Raw genomic sequence first — 15,487 nt, forward strand, 5'->3', positions numbered from 1 at the left:
CTATCATATAGTGCCTTTCATTATCTATCTATCTATCTATCGTATATCCTGACTTGTGCTTTTCAATGCTCTTTTCATGGAGTTGTTTGAGTGTTCCTTTGTCTTCATTTTGTAGGTTTGCCCACCATACACTCTTAAAACTAAAGAGCAGTTCTTCGCAGTGATGCCATAGCAGAACCATTTTTGGCTCCCAAAAGATCCTTCCACATGAAGGCAGCAGAAGGACCCTTTATTAGTTTCGATCCACAACAAGCTCCACAAATTGCCATGAATAGATGATACCAAATTTGTGAAATGCCAATTGCTTCCTGATTTTAAAAGGACTTTTACTGCATGCAGTCTCACAGGCTGAGTTCAGGTTTTCTTGCTCTGTTAGCATCCTGGCCTACTGTGCATTACAAATTTCTGTTTTGTCCACATATTAGGAAACTTTTCAAAGCCCAAAGAACCAACTTCATATGTAAAGAACCCTTCACCGGATGAAATGTTTCTTTGTCAAGCAATGGTTCAATGAGGAACCACACAACCCAGTGAGGTGCCATTTTAGCACCAGTATTAAAGAGTGTACTGACATGCCGCAAGTTGGCCCTTTCAGGTTCAGGAGCATTTAGACTACAATCAAACTTAAACCCTTTGACTACAGACAGATAGTCTCCATTTAATTGATTATGTGACCGGGTGAGTACTTACTGTGTGTGATCAGCGGTGTTTTATTTTATTTTTGTAATTAATTCAGTGCATTTTGCAGAGATGTGTTTTCACTTTGACATTAAGAGTCAACGTTCTGTTGATCAGTGACAAAAATCCAAATTAATTCCACTGTGATTCAAAATTTTATAACAATGAAGTATGAATATGTAGGCACTGTATAATCTAATCTAATCTAATGATGATTGGAAGCTCAATGTGCAAAAGCGGACAAGATCAGAGCACAGATCAAATAAATCGGCAGTCTTTAAAGTCTCACAGATATCGATTGGCAAAGACTAACGGTCCATAGGATTAGGTGGTCAGTTTATACCAACGCTTCAAATTTGCAGTCGACTAAACTGCAGAATACTTCGAGCTGACATGATCAAACGTAAAGTGGAATATCTTGATGTCAGAGTTTTTCGTTTCCCAAGACACTTGGATTTTTCATAATGAGTCACACAATTGGCACACGTTATAAAATTGAGGTCTTCAAAATTCTCCTACTGGTGATTTAAGACAAGACCTTTTGACGAGGGACCATGGAGTGAATCCTGCTCTCTCCCGAGTTCAAATAATGTCAGTATCTTGATGGTGAATTTAAAAGCTCACGACCCAACTGCTCTTCAGCATCATCAGCCCAGCATCGGCTCGGGTACGCGGTTTCAGTCGAGACCTCACGCAGCCAATGAGAGTTGGAGGAGGTGTCGCGACGCTGTGCTAGCGGTGCGCCCCCTGGCGACTGTCGGCTAACACGAAGACGCAGTCATAAAGGGAGAGCGGGCGAGTGAACGCGCTGCAAGTGAAGTGCGCTCCGCTGCGGCTATCCGCGATCGCCAACCTCATCAATGAGCTTCTTTAGACTCACATTCAAGTGCTTTGTCGACTGCTTCTGAAAAAAACAGAAAGAACAAAGAAAGAAATAGCGAAATTTTGCATTTTTATTTATTTTAAGGTTAAATAACTGTAAATAGCTGTCTGCATCGCATTCAATGATGTCGCCGGAGCTCCAGCATCCCGAGGCAGGTAAGACTCGTTTGTCCTCGTCGGAAACACAAATGTTCCTTAGCTGCCCTTTTTAATCAACAGACGCACACACATATGGATGTGTAGGTTGATGGGAGGCGAGGTGATGCCGATTGTCCGTCTCCCGATAACCTTGATATCGACGGAAACCCCATGTCTGTTGCCTCGTTTTTCACACTGGAAGGGGCGTTTATACAAAAAGAGTAGCCGCTTCCGACTGGACATGTCAGCATGTGGCAGATACCTGGGCTGTACGTGTCCGATTTTTTTTTTATGTTACCTTGTACTATTTGATTTTGGTGGTGGGATTTGCCATCGGGCTCCTTCACGCCTACCGTTAAGGACGCAAAGCAGCGCATCAAATCGTCATTGTTAGATTGACACAGCAGTGTTAAAATGTGCGCGGAGAAAGAGTGAGCTTCCACGCATACGCGATACGCTGGCGGGTTTGTCGGTTTAATTTGGCGGTCCTCGCTGTGCCCACCGCGATCCGTGTGCCACCTCGCATGCCGAGTCCTCCCGTCATATGTGCTGTGCCGCCATCCCTCGTCTAAACGTGGGTGTCCTCCTCCGTCTGTAGGTCCAAGGATCCGGTCAAGCCAGCCCGTTAGGTCACTAACTGTGTGTGAGACACTACTGCGTGAGCCCCACTGACCGCGATCGTCCGCTTTGAGCCCCCAGTGGTCTCCCCTGTTCTTCGTTCACCCCTACTGTGGCTCAGTCTGGCAGGCTCCATGTGACGTTTCTGCCGGCAATTCTGGCTTCGTCTGCCTTTCTCGCGGTCGTAAATCCACACGTGAAGAAACGGAGCTTACTGTTGGCTCTGCGTCCTTAGGCATGGAATACGTGCTGCGGTTTCTCCATCACGCCTGACTTTTGCCGTACTTGTCCGTCTGTGTGTTACGGATGACGCACGGTTTGCCTGTGTAACAAAAAAGTGGAGATTTCATTCAACACAAATTCAAATCCGTATTTGAAGTCATGATTAAACGTCAACCATTATTATCATTTGGCAAACCAATATGACGATGAGACGGAGAGGAAGGAGCTCTTTAGGCGTCGAAGTCCCTGGACGAATTCATGAGTCACTCACTTCACGTCAGCACCGCTTATTCACGCTTAGGATTCGGGGCCAATGCCAGGAGCTCTGGGTTCAAGGTGGGACCCGCTCAAAAACTGGATGCCAGTCCATTACTGGGCACATGCACTCATTTTCAGTGGGTAGAACAAAGACTGCCTAGTGCCACAGACTCTCTAGAATATAAAACTGTCCTTAATAAACAGGGACCTGTGTCTCCACCTCGTAACAAGACAAACTGTCCTTAATACTAGGAGCCATGTGTCACCACCTAATAATCAACTAATCAACCCGTCCTTAATAATAGAGACCTGTGCCACCACCTGATAATAAAATAATAAAACTCCTTAATAATAGAGACCTGTGCCACCACCTCATAATTAAATAATAAACCCGTCCTTAATAATAGAGACCTGTGCCACCACCTAATAATTAAGTAATAAACCCGTCCTTAATAATAGAGACCTGTGTCACCACCTAATAATTAAATAATAAACCCGTCCTTAATAATAGAGACCTGTGCCACCACCTAATAATTAAATAATAAAACTGTCCTTAATAATAGAGACCTGTGCCACCACCTAATAATTAAGTAATAAACCCGTCCTTAATAATAGAGACCTGTGTCACCACCTAATAATTAAATAATAAACCCGTCCTTAATAATAGAGACCCGTGCCACCAAATAATTAAATAATAAAACTGTCCTTAATAATAGAGACCCGTGCCACCAGCTAATAATTAAATAATAAACCCGTCCTTAATAATAGAGACCTGTGCCACCACCTAATAATTAAGTAATAAACCCGTCCTTAATAATAGAGACCTGTGCCACCTAATAATTAAATAATAAAACTGTCCTTAATAATAGAGACCTGTGCCACCTAATAATTAAATAATAAAACTGTCCTTAATAATAGAGACCCATGCCACCAAATAATTAAATAATAAAACTGTCCTTAATAATAGAGACCTGTGCCACCACCTAATAATTAAATAATAAAACTGTCCTTAATAATAGAGACCCGTGCCACCACCTAATAATTAAATAATAAACCCGTCCTGAATAATAGAGACCCGTGCCACAGCCTAATAATTAAATAATAAAACTGTCCTTAATAATAGAGACCTGTGCCACCACCTAATAATTAAATAATAAACCCGTCCTGAATAATAGAGACCTGTACCACCACCTAATAATTAAATAATAAAACTGTCCTTAATAATAGAGACCCGTGCCACCACCTCATAATTAAGTAATAAACCCGTCCTTAATAATAGAGACCCGTGCCACCACCTCATAATTAAGTAATAAACCCGTCCTTAATAATAGAGACCTGTGCCACCACCTAATAATTAAATAATAAAACTGTCCTTAATAATAGAGACCTGTGCCACCACCTAATAATTAAATAATAAACCCGTCCTTAATAATAGAGACCTGTGTCACCACCTAATAATTAAATAATAAACCCGTCCTTAATAATAGAGACCCGTGCCACCACCTAATAATTAAATAATAAACCCGTCCTTAATAATAGAGACCTGTGTCACCACCTAATAATTAAATAATAAACCCGTCCTTAATAATAGAGACCTGTGCCACCACCTAATAATTAAATAATAAAACTGTCCTTAATAATAGAGACCCATGCCACCACCTAATAATTAAATAATAAACCCGTCCTTAATAATAGAGACCCGTGCCACCACCTAATAATTAAATAATAAACCCGTCCTTAATAATAGAGACCTGTGTCACCACCTAATAATTAAATAATAAACCCGTCCTTAATAATAGAGACCTGTGCCACCACCTAATAATTAAATAATAAAACTGTCCTTAATAATAGAGACCCGTGCCACCACCTAATAATTAAATAATAAACCCGTCCTTAATAATAGAGACCCGTGTCACCACCTAATAATTAAATAATAAACCCGTCCTTAATAATAGAGACCTGTGCCACCACCTAATAATTAAGTAATAAACCCGTCCTTAATAATAGAGACCCGTGCCACCAAATAATTAAATAATAAAACTGTCCTTAATAATAGAGACCCGTGCCACCAGCTAATAATTAAATAATAAAACTGTCCTTAATAATAGAGACCTGTGCCACAGCCTAATAATAAAATAATGAAACTGTCCTTAATATTTGGGACCTGTGGCACTGACTAATTAATAATCCAGCTAATAATAAGGTAATGAAATTGTGCTTAATTTTAAGGACATCTGACACAACCTAATAATTAAATAATAAAACTGTCCATAATAGTAGGGTCTGGTGGCACTTATTTTTTTCCACATGGGTCTAAAACAGCAGTTTCCAATGCCCCCTGCTAGCCTTCTCATCCCCTGAAAGAGGCTGGCATCAGTCCCAAGTAACTCCTTTGTCTCAGAGCCATCTTAACAGTATCAAAGGCCCCTGGGTAAAGTACATACTTACATACATACATAGGCATCAGAAACATCGTGGCCCCCCAACCAGTGCCCATTGTGCCCATACGTTAAGACGGCCGTCTACTTTTGTCCGTCTCTACAGAAGGCAGTGTGCTCAAGAAAGAGGAGGCAGACAGCAATGTGGAGGTCGTGCCCTCACTGGGTGGAGAGGCAGCGATGGCCAGGCCAGAGAGAGAGACCTGGACCAGTCAGATGGACTTCATCATGTCGTGTGTGGGCTTTGCAGTTGGACTGGGCAATGTCTGGAGGTTCCCATACCTGTGCTACAAGAACGGAGGAGGTGGGTGCTCGAGTTTAAGAGATTTGAGTGACTGTGCTGTTTTTGTGACTCACACTTCATTGCTCAATTCATGAAGCCTGGTTCACGTCTGATGAACAAGGCTCCTCACCTCTTTTCATTGAAAGCAGATGTTTGTGCTCAGTTTTTTAAACAGCCAATCAGTAATCCATAGTTTCTTCTAGAAGGTGTATTCGATGTCATATTTTGGTGTGTACAGCTTCTCAGGTTAAGCCTTTTCACTCTTTTGCTGGTCTGACATTGAACTGACTCATCCGGCCCATGCTGACTGTAAGCCTCATTTTTCTTCTCACCTGGCAGGGGTCTTTTTAATTCCTTATCTGCTGATTGTGTTTGTTGGTGGTATCCCTGTGTTCCTCCTGGAGATTGCACTCGGTCAGTTCATGAAGCAAGGTGGCATCGCAGCGTGGAACATCGCACCTCTCTTTAAAGGTAATTGAAGGCAAAGATTGAATGAGTAGTTTGAGTGGAGAAGAAAGGCTGCATGACAGACTAGAGAGGGTAATATGGGCAAAATGGTATGGGCTGCCAGTTTATTACATAATATTCAATGGACGGTGGGTACTGTACATAAATAGGCCGCAGAGCAGTGGGATATGGCAATCCTGATATGTTTTTTTTTTAACCATGGTATTATTTCATCCTGAGAAAGAAAGAAAGAAAGAAAGAAAGAAAGAAAGAAAGAAAGAAAGAAAGAAAGAAAGAAAGAAAGAAAGAAAGAAAGAAAGAAAGAAAGAAAGAAAGAAAGGAGGACTCATGACCGAAACATTCAGGTTTTCATATTACGTCCTCCTAGTTATATGAAGGCTCCGTCCATTTTACATTTTCTTCAGATAATTCTTAAACACATTGAGGGAGTCAGACGTTTTGAATGGAGGTGGGCAGCTCATTCCACCAACTAGCAACTACACATGAAAAGAGTCTGGACTGAGTCTTGATGCCACACTGAGGTGTCATCTCCAGGCGCTGTTCGTCAAGAGCACAGGACCTCACCGGTGTCTCCATATGTATAGGTCCTGCCCCGGTGACTGCTCTTCATACGTGACACAATGGGAAGCCAGTGCAGTGACGTGTGGTGCCTACCTTGGTTGGTTGAACTCCAGATGTGCCGCTGCATTTGGAATCACCTGCAGCTGCCTGGTGACACGGAGTTGCAGTAGTCTTGCCATTACAAGACCAAATCCTGGGTCAATCCAATCAAATGGGTCACTTGAAGTGATGGATTTAAGGGCCGTCCAATCAGCTGAAGCCTATCTGTCTGAGGGCGGGATCTGTCGTTCTGCTTGGCCCAGTGAGTGCAGTGGATCTGAGCTGTCCAGTATGGAATGCCATTTGTGCCAAATTAAATAAATAAAACGTCACTTATGAAATAAATAATCACATGAAAAACTGCAGCGCTACATGCCATAAATATATTTTTTAAAATAATTAGTTGACTTTTATTGAGTTATGCATTTATTCACATGGAACTGTGAGTCATTAAACTGTGAAACAATGCATAATTAAATACAAATCATCCATCCATTCATCCATTTTCTTAACCCACCTATCCAAGGAGGGGTGTGGGGCAGCTGGAGGCTATCCCAGCAATGATTGGGCACGATGCAAGAACAATGCCAGGCCAGTATGCCAGTCCACTGCAGGGTGAACGCACACACACATACAGTACGTGGGCCTATTTAACAATACCAGTCCATATATCTTTCATGTCCTTGGACTGTGGGGGGGGGGGAAACCAATTATGAAATACAATTTCATCATTTTACTGAGTAATGTAGTTACACTGGCGGTGTTTCCCGGTTTCGCCCAGGATGTGTAGCAAGATGGTGGGCCTCAGTTCTAGTGTATCAGAAGTGCCATGTAACTAAGAGAGTGCCAAGGGCAAGTATAACTGGCAGGCAGTGCAGCATAGTGGTTAAGGCTTTGGACTCCAAGCTATGAGGTGGGGGGGTTCAAATCCTGCAGCTGACGCTGTGTGACCCTGAGCAAGTCACATCATTTATTTGTCTTTGCTCCAATTAGACAAACCAAAGAAATATCAGCAATTGTAACTCATATGTCACCTTGGATAAAGGTGTCAGTCAAATAATAATTTGATTATTAAGTCACTGGCTCTGCTTACTCTTGAACATGCTGTACACAATGGTCCATGACTAAAACATTCCGTTATTACAGCACTTCCCAGTGACTTGCCTTTTGTTGATCGTCATTGCAAAAAACAATTTAATGGAACAATGTATTCTTTTGAATTGAAATGGAAAGCAGTAGGAATAATTTCAGTATTTATTATTATCATTATTAGATTTTTATGATGGATGGCGCAGTGGGTAGTGCTGCTGCCTCGCAAGTTGGGAGACCTGGGTTCACTTCCCGGGTCCACCCTGCGTGGAGTTTGCATGTTCTCCCCGTGTCTGCATGAGTTTCCCCCGGGCACTGTGGTTTCCTCCCAAAGACATGCAGGTTAGGTGGATTGGTGATTCTAAATTGGCGCTTGGTGTGTTTGTGTGTGTCCTGCGGTGGGTAGGCACCCTGCCCGGGATTGGTTCCTGCCTTGTGCCCTGTGTTGGCTGGGATTGGCTCCAGCAGACCCCCGTGACCCTGTGTTCGGATTCAGTGGGTTGGAAAATGGATGGATTTTTATGATATTCATTTGCTTATGCCATTCACTCAAGTGTTTCTTTTTGTGTTTCTCGTCAGTTGTATGTGGTCCCCCTTTAAAGTCTGATGATGCAAATGTAAATGATTTTGAAGAGCGGGAATGCCAATGGCCTTCACAAGGTCCAGAGATGCGAATGTATATTACAATGGAGTAGCTCGTAGGGGTCCCGTTAAGTTTAAACTGACACCTTTCATCCAGATCTCAGGATGCCACTTCCATCTCCACTTCTCTCAAAGCAACTCCCTAGCAAAGCAAAGCCCACATTCACAGCCACAGCCCCCAGCATCGACACTGGAGCTTTCCAGCACTTCTAACCGTTGAGCCGCACCAAACCGACTATAAACACCAGACGTGATCGTGTCTCTTTTTTCCTGTCCAGGGCACCACTCCTTCTTCAGTGGTCCATCTACCATATTGATTAGCAGTGCCATTGTCTCGGCCCACCAATCGCTTCTGCTTCATCCTTTATTTGCATAAAGCACACTCAGCACAGTGCAGAGCATGTGCGTTAGCATAATATTAAGAAATATCAACAAATACAAAAAAGTTATCAACAAATAAAGAAACACGGGTCAGCTGATTTTCTTTTTCCTGTAATATAACCAAATTTCAATTCAATCAATCAAAGCATTTTTGAGTTTTTAGTGTATTAAGGTTTTTTGATTGTAGGGCTTGTTTTTACTCCTAAACATTGTTACAGTAATCCCTCACTTATTGCGGGAGATAGGTTCCAAGGCCGACCGCGATAACTGAATTTCCGCGAAGTAGGGACACTATATTTATTTAATTATTTAACGTGTATTTGGACGTTTTTAAACCCTCCCTGTATTGTTTACAACCCACCATTTACTCTATTAAAAACAGGGACAACTGCTAAGCAATATGAAATCGGTAGATAAGTTTACACTTACTGTATAGCGAAGTACACGTAGCAGCTTGTAGGCGGTCATGACGTCGTCGACCTTGTTGCAAAGATTCCTAAAGCAGATTCCATCCAGACTACTGCCTTATCACGTCCACTTGCAACTCGTTTTGCACCCTGGTTAAAGGACACTGCGGCCGTAGATCTTATATGCTTTTCCTCCTTTTTAAATAAAAAGAATCGATGTCCTGCAGCGGTGTAGCTGTTCCCTTCCTTCAACATATCCAAAACTTTGACCTTTTCTGCAATCATTTGCATCTTCTGTTGGTGCTTGGACACGGCCCCTGAAGCATTAGCACGCTAATGATGAATGAGTGAGATGAGACTTCCTGGTTAATGCAACACTCCGTCGCTGAGCCAATCAGCAGCACACAGGAACTTAACTGCGTGCTCTGATTGGGTAGCTTCTCAGCCATCCGCCAATAGCATCTCTTGTATGAAATCAACTGGGCAAACCAACTGAGGAAGCAAGTAAAAAGACCCATTGTCCGCAGAAACCCGCGAAGCAGCGAAAAATCCACGTTATGTATTTAGATATGCTTACATATAAAATCCGCGAAGTTGTGAATCCGCGAAAAGTGAACCGCGAAGTAGCGAGGGATTACTGTATATCAAAATGTTCTTTCTTCACGGGATCCTGCTGTACCATCCTGCCAAATTTTAGCATTTTAACTAAACGTTAAACGGTGCTTTTGTTGCTTCAACTTTGAATTCCATAAATATAGCTGCGAGTGGTCTTCAGGACAAAAAACAACCCGAAGACTCCCTGGCAGTTTTACTATATTCATGAACTTGGAGAGGCGTCAGCTGACTCTTAAGAATGACCCGGTGCAGAGGACGTGGACCCACCTGTGCTTGCTGGCCCACTGGCTTTCATAGAAGAAGAAGAAGAAACTGGCGATGCCATATCTTAGCCGTATCGCTGGCAACCGAAAAAATGTAATAGTAGTGCCATCTAGTGGCTGTGGTTGAGCATGAGCAGAGTGGACTGTTCCATACACACACACACACACACACACAGAGAGAGAGATCTTTTGTTTATATATGTCTAATATATATATATATATATATATATATACTGGGTGGTGGTGCAGTGGTAGCGCTGCTGCCTCACAGTAAAGAGACCTGGGTTCATTCCCGTGTCCTCCCTGCGTGGAGTTTGCATGTTCTCCCCATGTCTGCGTGGGTTTCCTCCCACAGTCCAAAGACATGCAGGTTAGGTGGATTGGTGATTCAAAATTGTCCCTAGTGTGTGTGTGTGTGTGTGTGTGTGTGTGTGTGTGTGTCCTGCGGTGGGCTGGCGCCCTGCCCGGGGTTTGTTTCCTGCCTTGCGCCCTGTGTTGGCTGAGATTGGCTCCAGCAGACCCCTGTGACCCTGTAGTTAGGATATAGCGGGTTGGATAATGGATGGATGGATGCCAAATAATATAAAGAGTACATGACACGTGTTTTGCCCTAACTGGGGCTCATAAGGTGTACACACTTTTGCTTCCCTTTCCAGGGATCGAACCACGGATAGGTACTGTATATTAAGCTTCTCCCAACTGAGAGGCCATGGTGGATGTCTGCCAGCAGGCCAACCAACCACAAGCATTACCTGGTAGGTAACCACCCAAATATCAGATTGTGAACAGACCTATATATATACATATTGTGAGACACAGGTCTGAACACCACCAGACAGACACCAACATTTTATAAAACACACGTTTATTTTCTTCAGTAAAGTCCCCCTCTGACCACCTTTCCTCTCCACACAGGAGCTTCGTCCTGCTCCCACTCCAGACTCTAACTCCCTGATTGGAGTGAGGCGGCCCCTTTTATTTCCACCCTGGATGTGCTCCACGTGCTTGATGATGCTCTTCTGGCAGCACTCCGGGCGTCCCTGGAAGGTCCTTCCTCCACCTTCCCAGGTGTGGCAGAAGTGCAGGTTTCCTGGGCTTTCCTAGGTGGCCATGGGCCCCCTATAGGTTTGAGCCTCCTGGCCTGGTCCCTGTGGTCCCCGCCTTATGCAGGGCGGTTGCCCCTCGTGGCCCGGGGGACGTACACACTGCCTCCCGGTCCTTCAAGGTGTCCCGGCTGGGTCTGGCCCCCAGCCTCCTGCAACAATATATATATATTTGTATTTAGAGTGATGGCTAGGGAGAGCCAGGAAGCCCCAAACCCCAAGCACAAACAGTCCCGGGTTCAAACTGAAGGGCTGTTTATTGCATAAAATTCCTTTTTACAAAGAATGCATATGGCGTCTTGCTCTCTCTCTTTCTCTCCATACTGCCAATCGTCCAGTTGAATGTTACCTATCTTCCTCCCAGCTCCAACTCGCCTGGACAAGGCTGTATGGTCCCTTGTACCGAGGGCTTTACCCATTGGAAGCACTTCCTGGTCGTATGGAAGTCCCAAATAGTAGGGAGTGTAACTCCCTGCAGTGCCCTCTTGCTGTACCCATAGACCCCAGCAGGGCTGCGCTACCGGACTACAATTCCCAGCATTCCCTGCTGGTGTCTGAACAGGTATCGATAATCTAGGGCTGCTGCCATCTAGTGTCCTGGGGAATAAACAGCTCCCAGAGACAGTCCTTTCCTTTTATCCTGGACAGGAAAGGTATTACAAATACATCTGGTTGGGACGCCTGTCCATCAGCCTGGGGTTGCAACCTTCCCCTCTCCTGGTCAGGATTCCCATCTATCCTGTATGGCACTTACAATATATATATGGATAAAATATAATTATTTCAGGTTTTATGTCATAATGGCTTTACTGTATTTGTAAAGAATGTTCTTATGTAACAACAGGTCCTTTCCAAGTGGTGTGTTCCTTACTGGTTCTTTTAATGCCTGCACTATTAATTTCAGAATCCCTCTGTTCATGATTTATCACAAATGATATTTCATTGGCCCAGGAGATGAAATGCCAAATGTTAAGTTCATAGGCTCAGAGGCACAATAAATAAAATAAAATGAAAGAAACTGCAAGTCCAACTCGTATCTCAATGACCTCACTCTTTGCTTTGTACACCTCTGCAGGGCTGGGCATTGCGTCAATGGTGATTGTCTTCTTCTGTAACACCTACTATATCATGATCCTCGTCTGGGGTCTGTATTATCTGTTTCACTCCTTCACGGACATGCTGCCCTGGGCCACTTGCGGCAATCCTTGGAACACAAACAACTGCACCCAAGTTTTCCATGCTGGCGACTGTGGCAACCGGACCGTTAATGACAGCTGTGAAGATTCCCTGGCCCAGCGCTCACCTGTCATGGAGTTTTGGGAGTGAGTACTGTGCAGAAGTGTGAGGATGTTTGGTGGAAGTGGGCTGGGATGTATTAAAGGTTGGGTAATTGTCATTACAATTAATGTGTTGGGAGAGGAAGAGCAAAGCAAAATCAGAGAGAAATGTCCCCTTCAAATTAGATGTGTAGTCTAGGGATGGAGTTGAGGACACTGGGGCTAAAAAGTAGGGCAAAGGAGATCTTTGATATCACTTAGGCATGTTCATCCCTAGAGATTGGGCTCAGTCTGCCCATCCATTGATCAATCACTCGATCAGTCACTGATCAGTTGTGACTTTCCTTCCTACTGAACACCATCCCAAAGATCTATGTAGGTCAGTTAATTTGGAAGATATAATAGAAAATATATTTGCTGTATACTTATCCAGCTAGGAATTTGGTTAGTGTCCACTTGCAGGGATGACTTGGAACTTCAGCCAGTGCATGCAGAGTGCCATATAGGACACATTTGTGACCCTTCAGACTTCTACTGTGCGTCTCCATCTCCTTCAGCTTTTTCAGGCTGACGACTGGAATCCAGTGCTGCCTTGACTGGCTCCCTTCCTCTGCTCTTTCAGAAACAACGTGCTGCAAATCTCAAAGGGGCTGGATGAGCCAGGGGCCATCAACTGGAAGATGACCTTGTGTCTCCTGGCCACTTGGTTGACTGTCTACTTCTGCATCTGGAAAGGGGTGAAGTCGACAAGGAAGGTAAAGGGTAGATCCGAGGGGCACCAAAGTGGCAGGGAGGGTTGAAGCCAGCTGTATGAGTAAGGGGTTGGTTGTCCCTACAAAAATGGACACCTTCTAATTGTATGATTGCTTTCAGGAATTGAATATTAGGCGGGCTGGCAACTCCGAGTTGGACCAGCGTGAGTAAATGTGACTATGTGATCTGCCAGGATTCAAGGTTGCTTCCTGGTCTATTTTCTAGAGGAACAAAAGAGTTTGGAGATTAAACAAATGACAAGTCACAGGTATAGAACAATCCCACCTCGTCTCATCTCATTTCCTGAAACCTCCTTTCCTGGGGCGGCCATGGCAGTAACAGCAGGCAAAGCAGGTTAGTCCAGACTTCCCTGTCCCCTGCTGCGGATTCCAGCTGTTCCTGGTTAACTCCACGTTCATTCCAGTGTTTAACTCCCAAGTGTGAAGCAGATGGGATGAGGACCAGCACCCCCAAGTCTGAGCTCTTGTTTCTCACTTGAGAAAGAGTAGATTGTTATCTTCAGGAGAGGTGCCCTAAGTGGAGGAGTTAAGATATCTTCTGATCTTGTTCACCAGTGATAGAAGAAGGAAACGTGAGAGTGACAAGTGGACTGGAGTGGTGTCAGCTGTTCTGTGGGAGCTTGACTGGTCTGTGGTGGTGTGGCGGGAGTCTAAAGATGAAACTCTCGGTTTACCGGATGACCTACATCTCTGTCCTCATCTATCGTCATGAGCTGTGGGTGTAGAAGAATGTAATCTTTTATCTGATTTCCTTCGCCCACACTAATAGATAATGGACAATTGTGAAATGGTCTTGGTATCCTGTCGTGTGTTAAAAGAACAGAAGGCAACTGCTGTTATGTTTTCGGCACAAATTCAATAATTTCCTCTTAGGACAGAAAATTTATCCTGCAACTGTGAAATGTCATCTTGTTCCACATAGATGTTTGCAGACCGTGCAGCACAGTGGGGTCTGTACGAAATACCAGCATGACGAATGAGGACTTGTGGGTAACTCAAGGATAGACAGGATTTATGATTTTCTGAGTTGCACAGAACTTTCATTCCACTCTAGCTGATTGATCTGCACATTTAGTCTCCACGCTAAGCAGCTTATACCCTGAGCCCCCTAGGATTTTATTAAGATCTTACATTCCAGCTGTAAGTCCACATTTCTCAATAGATTACTGTCCGAATTTGATGAGATTTGGAAAGGCAGTTTGCATTCTTGGTCTTCAAAACCAGCAATCTGGTTTAAGTATACCTTTAAGAGTGTATGCCAAAGGAGACCCCCTTAGAAAGTAGCCGAGCAGGAGTCCAAAGTAGGGGATTCAGACTGTAGCATTGGCACCACCATCCCTGAGCTGCAATGCCCGATTGTCTTCTGTACTGGAGGTTCTCCTCAGCTTAGCTATGGATTCTTCCTGGACAAACAAGACACATCCTGGAGTTTAAAGTCTGCAGTTACAGGGTCTTCAGTCTCCTTTTCACATCTTTCTGTGTTGCCGCCTGGTGCCAAAATTCTTTAAATTCATTTTGTCCCTCATCAAGCAACACTGAATACTCCAGAATGACAAAGTGAAAACAGGATTTTAGATTTTTATTAAAAATCAGAAACTGAAATATCACAAAGACACAAGTATACAAAACCCTTTGGCGGCTATTCCAGCTTGGAATCTTCTTAGGTCCGACACAACAAGGTTTGCACAACCGGGATTTTCTGCCATTCTTCACTGCAGATCCTCTCAAGTTCTGTCTGGTTGGATGGAGACCATTGGTGCACAGCTATTTTCAGGTCTCTCTAGAGATGCTAGGGTTCTGGAAGGTTGCCGGTTTGAATCCCATAAACACCAGAAGTGACTCCACTCTGTTGAACAAGGCCCTTAACTTGCAAATTGCTTCATCCTGGGTATGATGTTAATCTCCATCCAGCCCTGCAAGTAGGTCCTCCAACCTCCAGGGAAAACTTGAGGGTTAGGGGCAGGATTGGCACTCTAGCCATTGTAAAAAACCTCACAGTGTTCCAGTGTGGAGCTGAGGTGTCACCCGCTGCACTGGGGTCCCAATCTGGGAGGTTCGGTGTATGGTGGGTGCAGCAGTGTGCTATCAGTGTATACTCCCAACATCCTGAGATGTTCAAATGTGTTCAAGTCTGGGCCACCCAAAGACATTCAGAGAGTTGTCCCTAAGCCACTTCTGTGGTGTCTTTCTTTGTGCTTAGGGTCATTGTCCTGGTGGAAGGTTCACCTTTGGCCCAGTCTTAGGTCCAGAGCACACTAACAATATATTTGGACTTTGCTTTCCTGCACAACTGTGTAGTTTTCCAGTTTGCTTTCCTGCACAACTGTGTAGTTTTCCAGTCCTTGTCACTGA

The 15,487-nt window shown here is 44.1% G+C and overlaps 1 protein-coding gene and 1 long non-coding RNA gene across 5 annotated transcripts in view; one reads left to right on the top strand and one right to left on the bottom strand.

The window, feature by feature from the left end:
• Positions 1-1,447: 1,447 nt before the first annotated feature.
• si:ch211-117c9.5 (sodium- and chloride-dependent creatine transporter 1) overlaps positions 1,448-15,487 on the top strand; it is a 36,157-nt gene continuing 22,117 nt past the window's right edge. The window contains exons 1-5 of the mRNA XM_028824394.2: positions 1,448-1,716; positions 5,341-5,538; positions 5,857-5,988; positions 12,161-12,407; positions 12,985-13,117. Of these exons, the coding sequence (XP_028680227.1) occupies positions 1,683-1,716; positions 5,341-5,538; positions 5,857-5,988; positions 12,161-12,407; positions 12,985-13,117 (744 nt within the window). The 5' untranslated portion in view covers positions 1,448-1,682. The remainder of the gene's footprint in view (positions 1,717-5,340; positions 5,539-5,856; positions 5,989-12,160; positions 12,408-12,984; positions 13,118-15,487) is intronic.
• Positions 2,846-5,021, bottom strand: LOC127526251 (uncharacterized). 4 transcript variants are annotated; one of them, XR_007933908.1, is made up of 7 exons: positions 4,817-5,021; positions 4,600-4,663; positions 4,144-4,183; positions 3,988-4,039; positions 3,768-3,831; positions 3,312-3,363; positions 2,846-3,105 (listed from the first exon to the last, which is right to left on the bottom strand). It is a non-coding gene; the product is annotated as an uncharacterized LOC127526251 (long non-coding RNA). The 4 variants fall into 4 exon arrangements; XR_007933906.1 differs by lacking the exon at positions 3,312-3,363; XR_007933909.1 differs by lacking the exons at positions 3,312-3,363; positions 4,144-4,183 and having other exon boundaries at positions 4,612-4,663.

The sequence above is a fragment of the Erpetoichthys calabaricus genome, chromosome 18 (genome assembly GCF_900747795.2).
Source record: "Erpetoichthys calabaricus chromosome 18, fErpCal1.3, whole genome shotgun sequence".
NCBI lineage: Eukaryota > Metazoa > Chordata > Cladistia > Polypteriformes > Polypteridae > Erpetoichthys > Erpetoichthys calabaricus.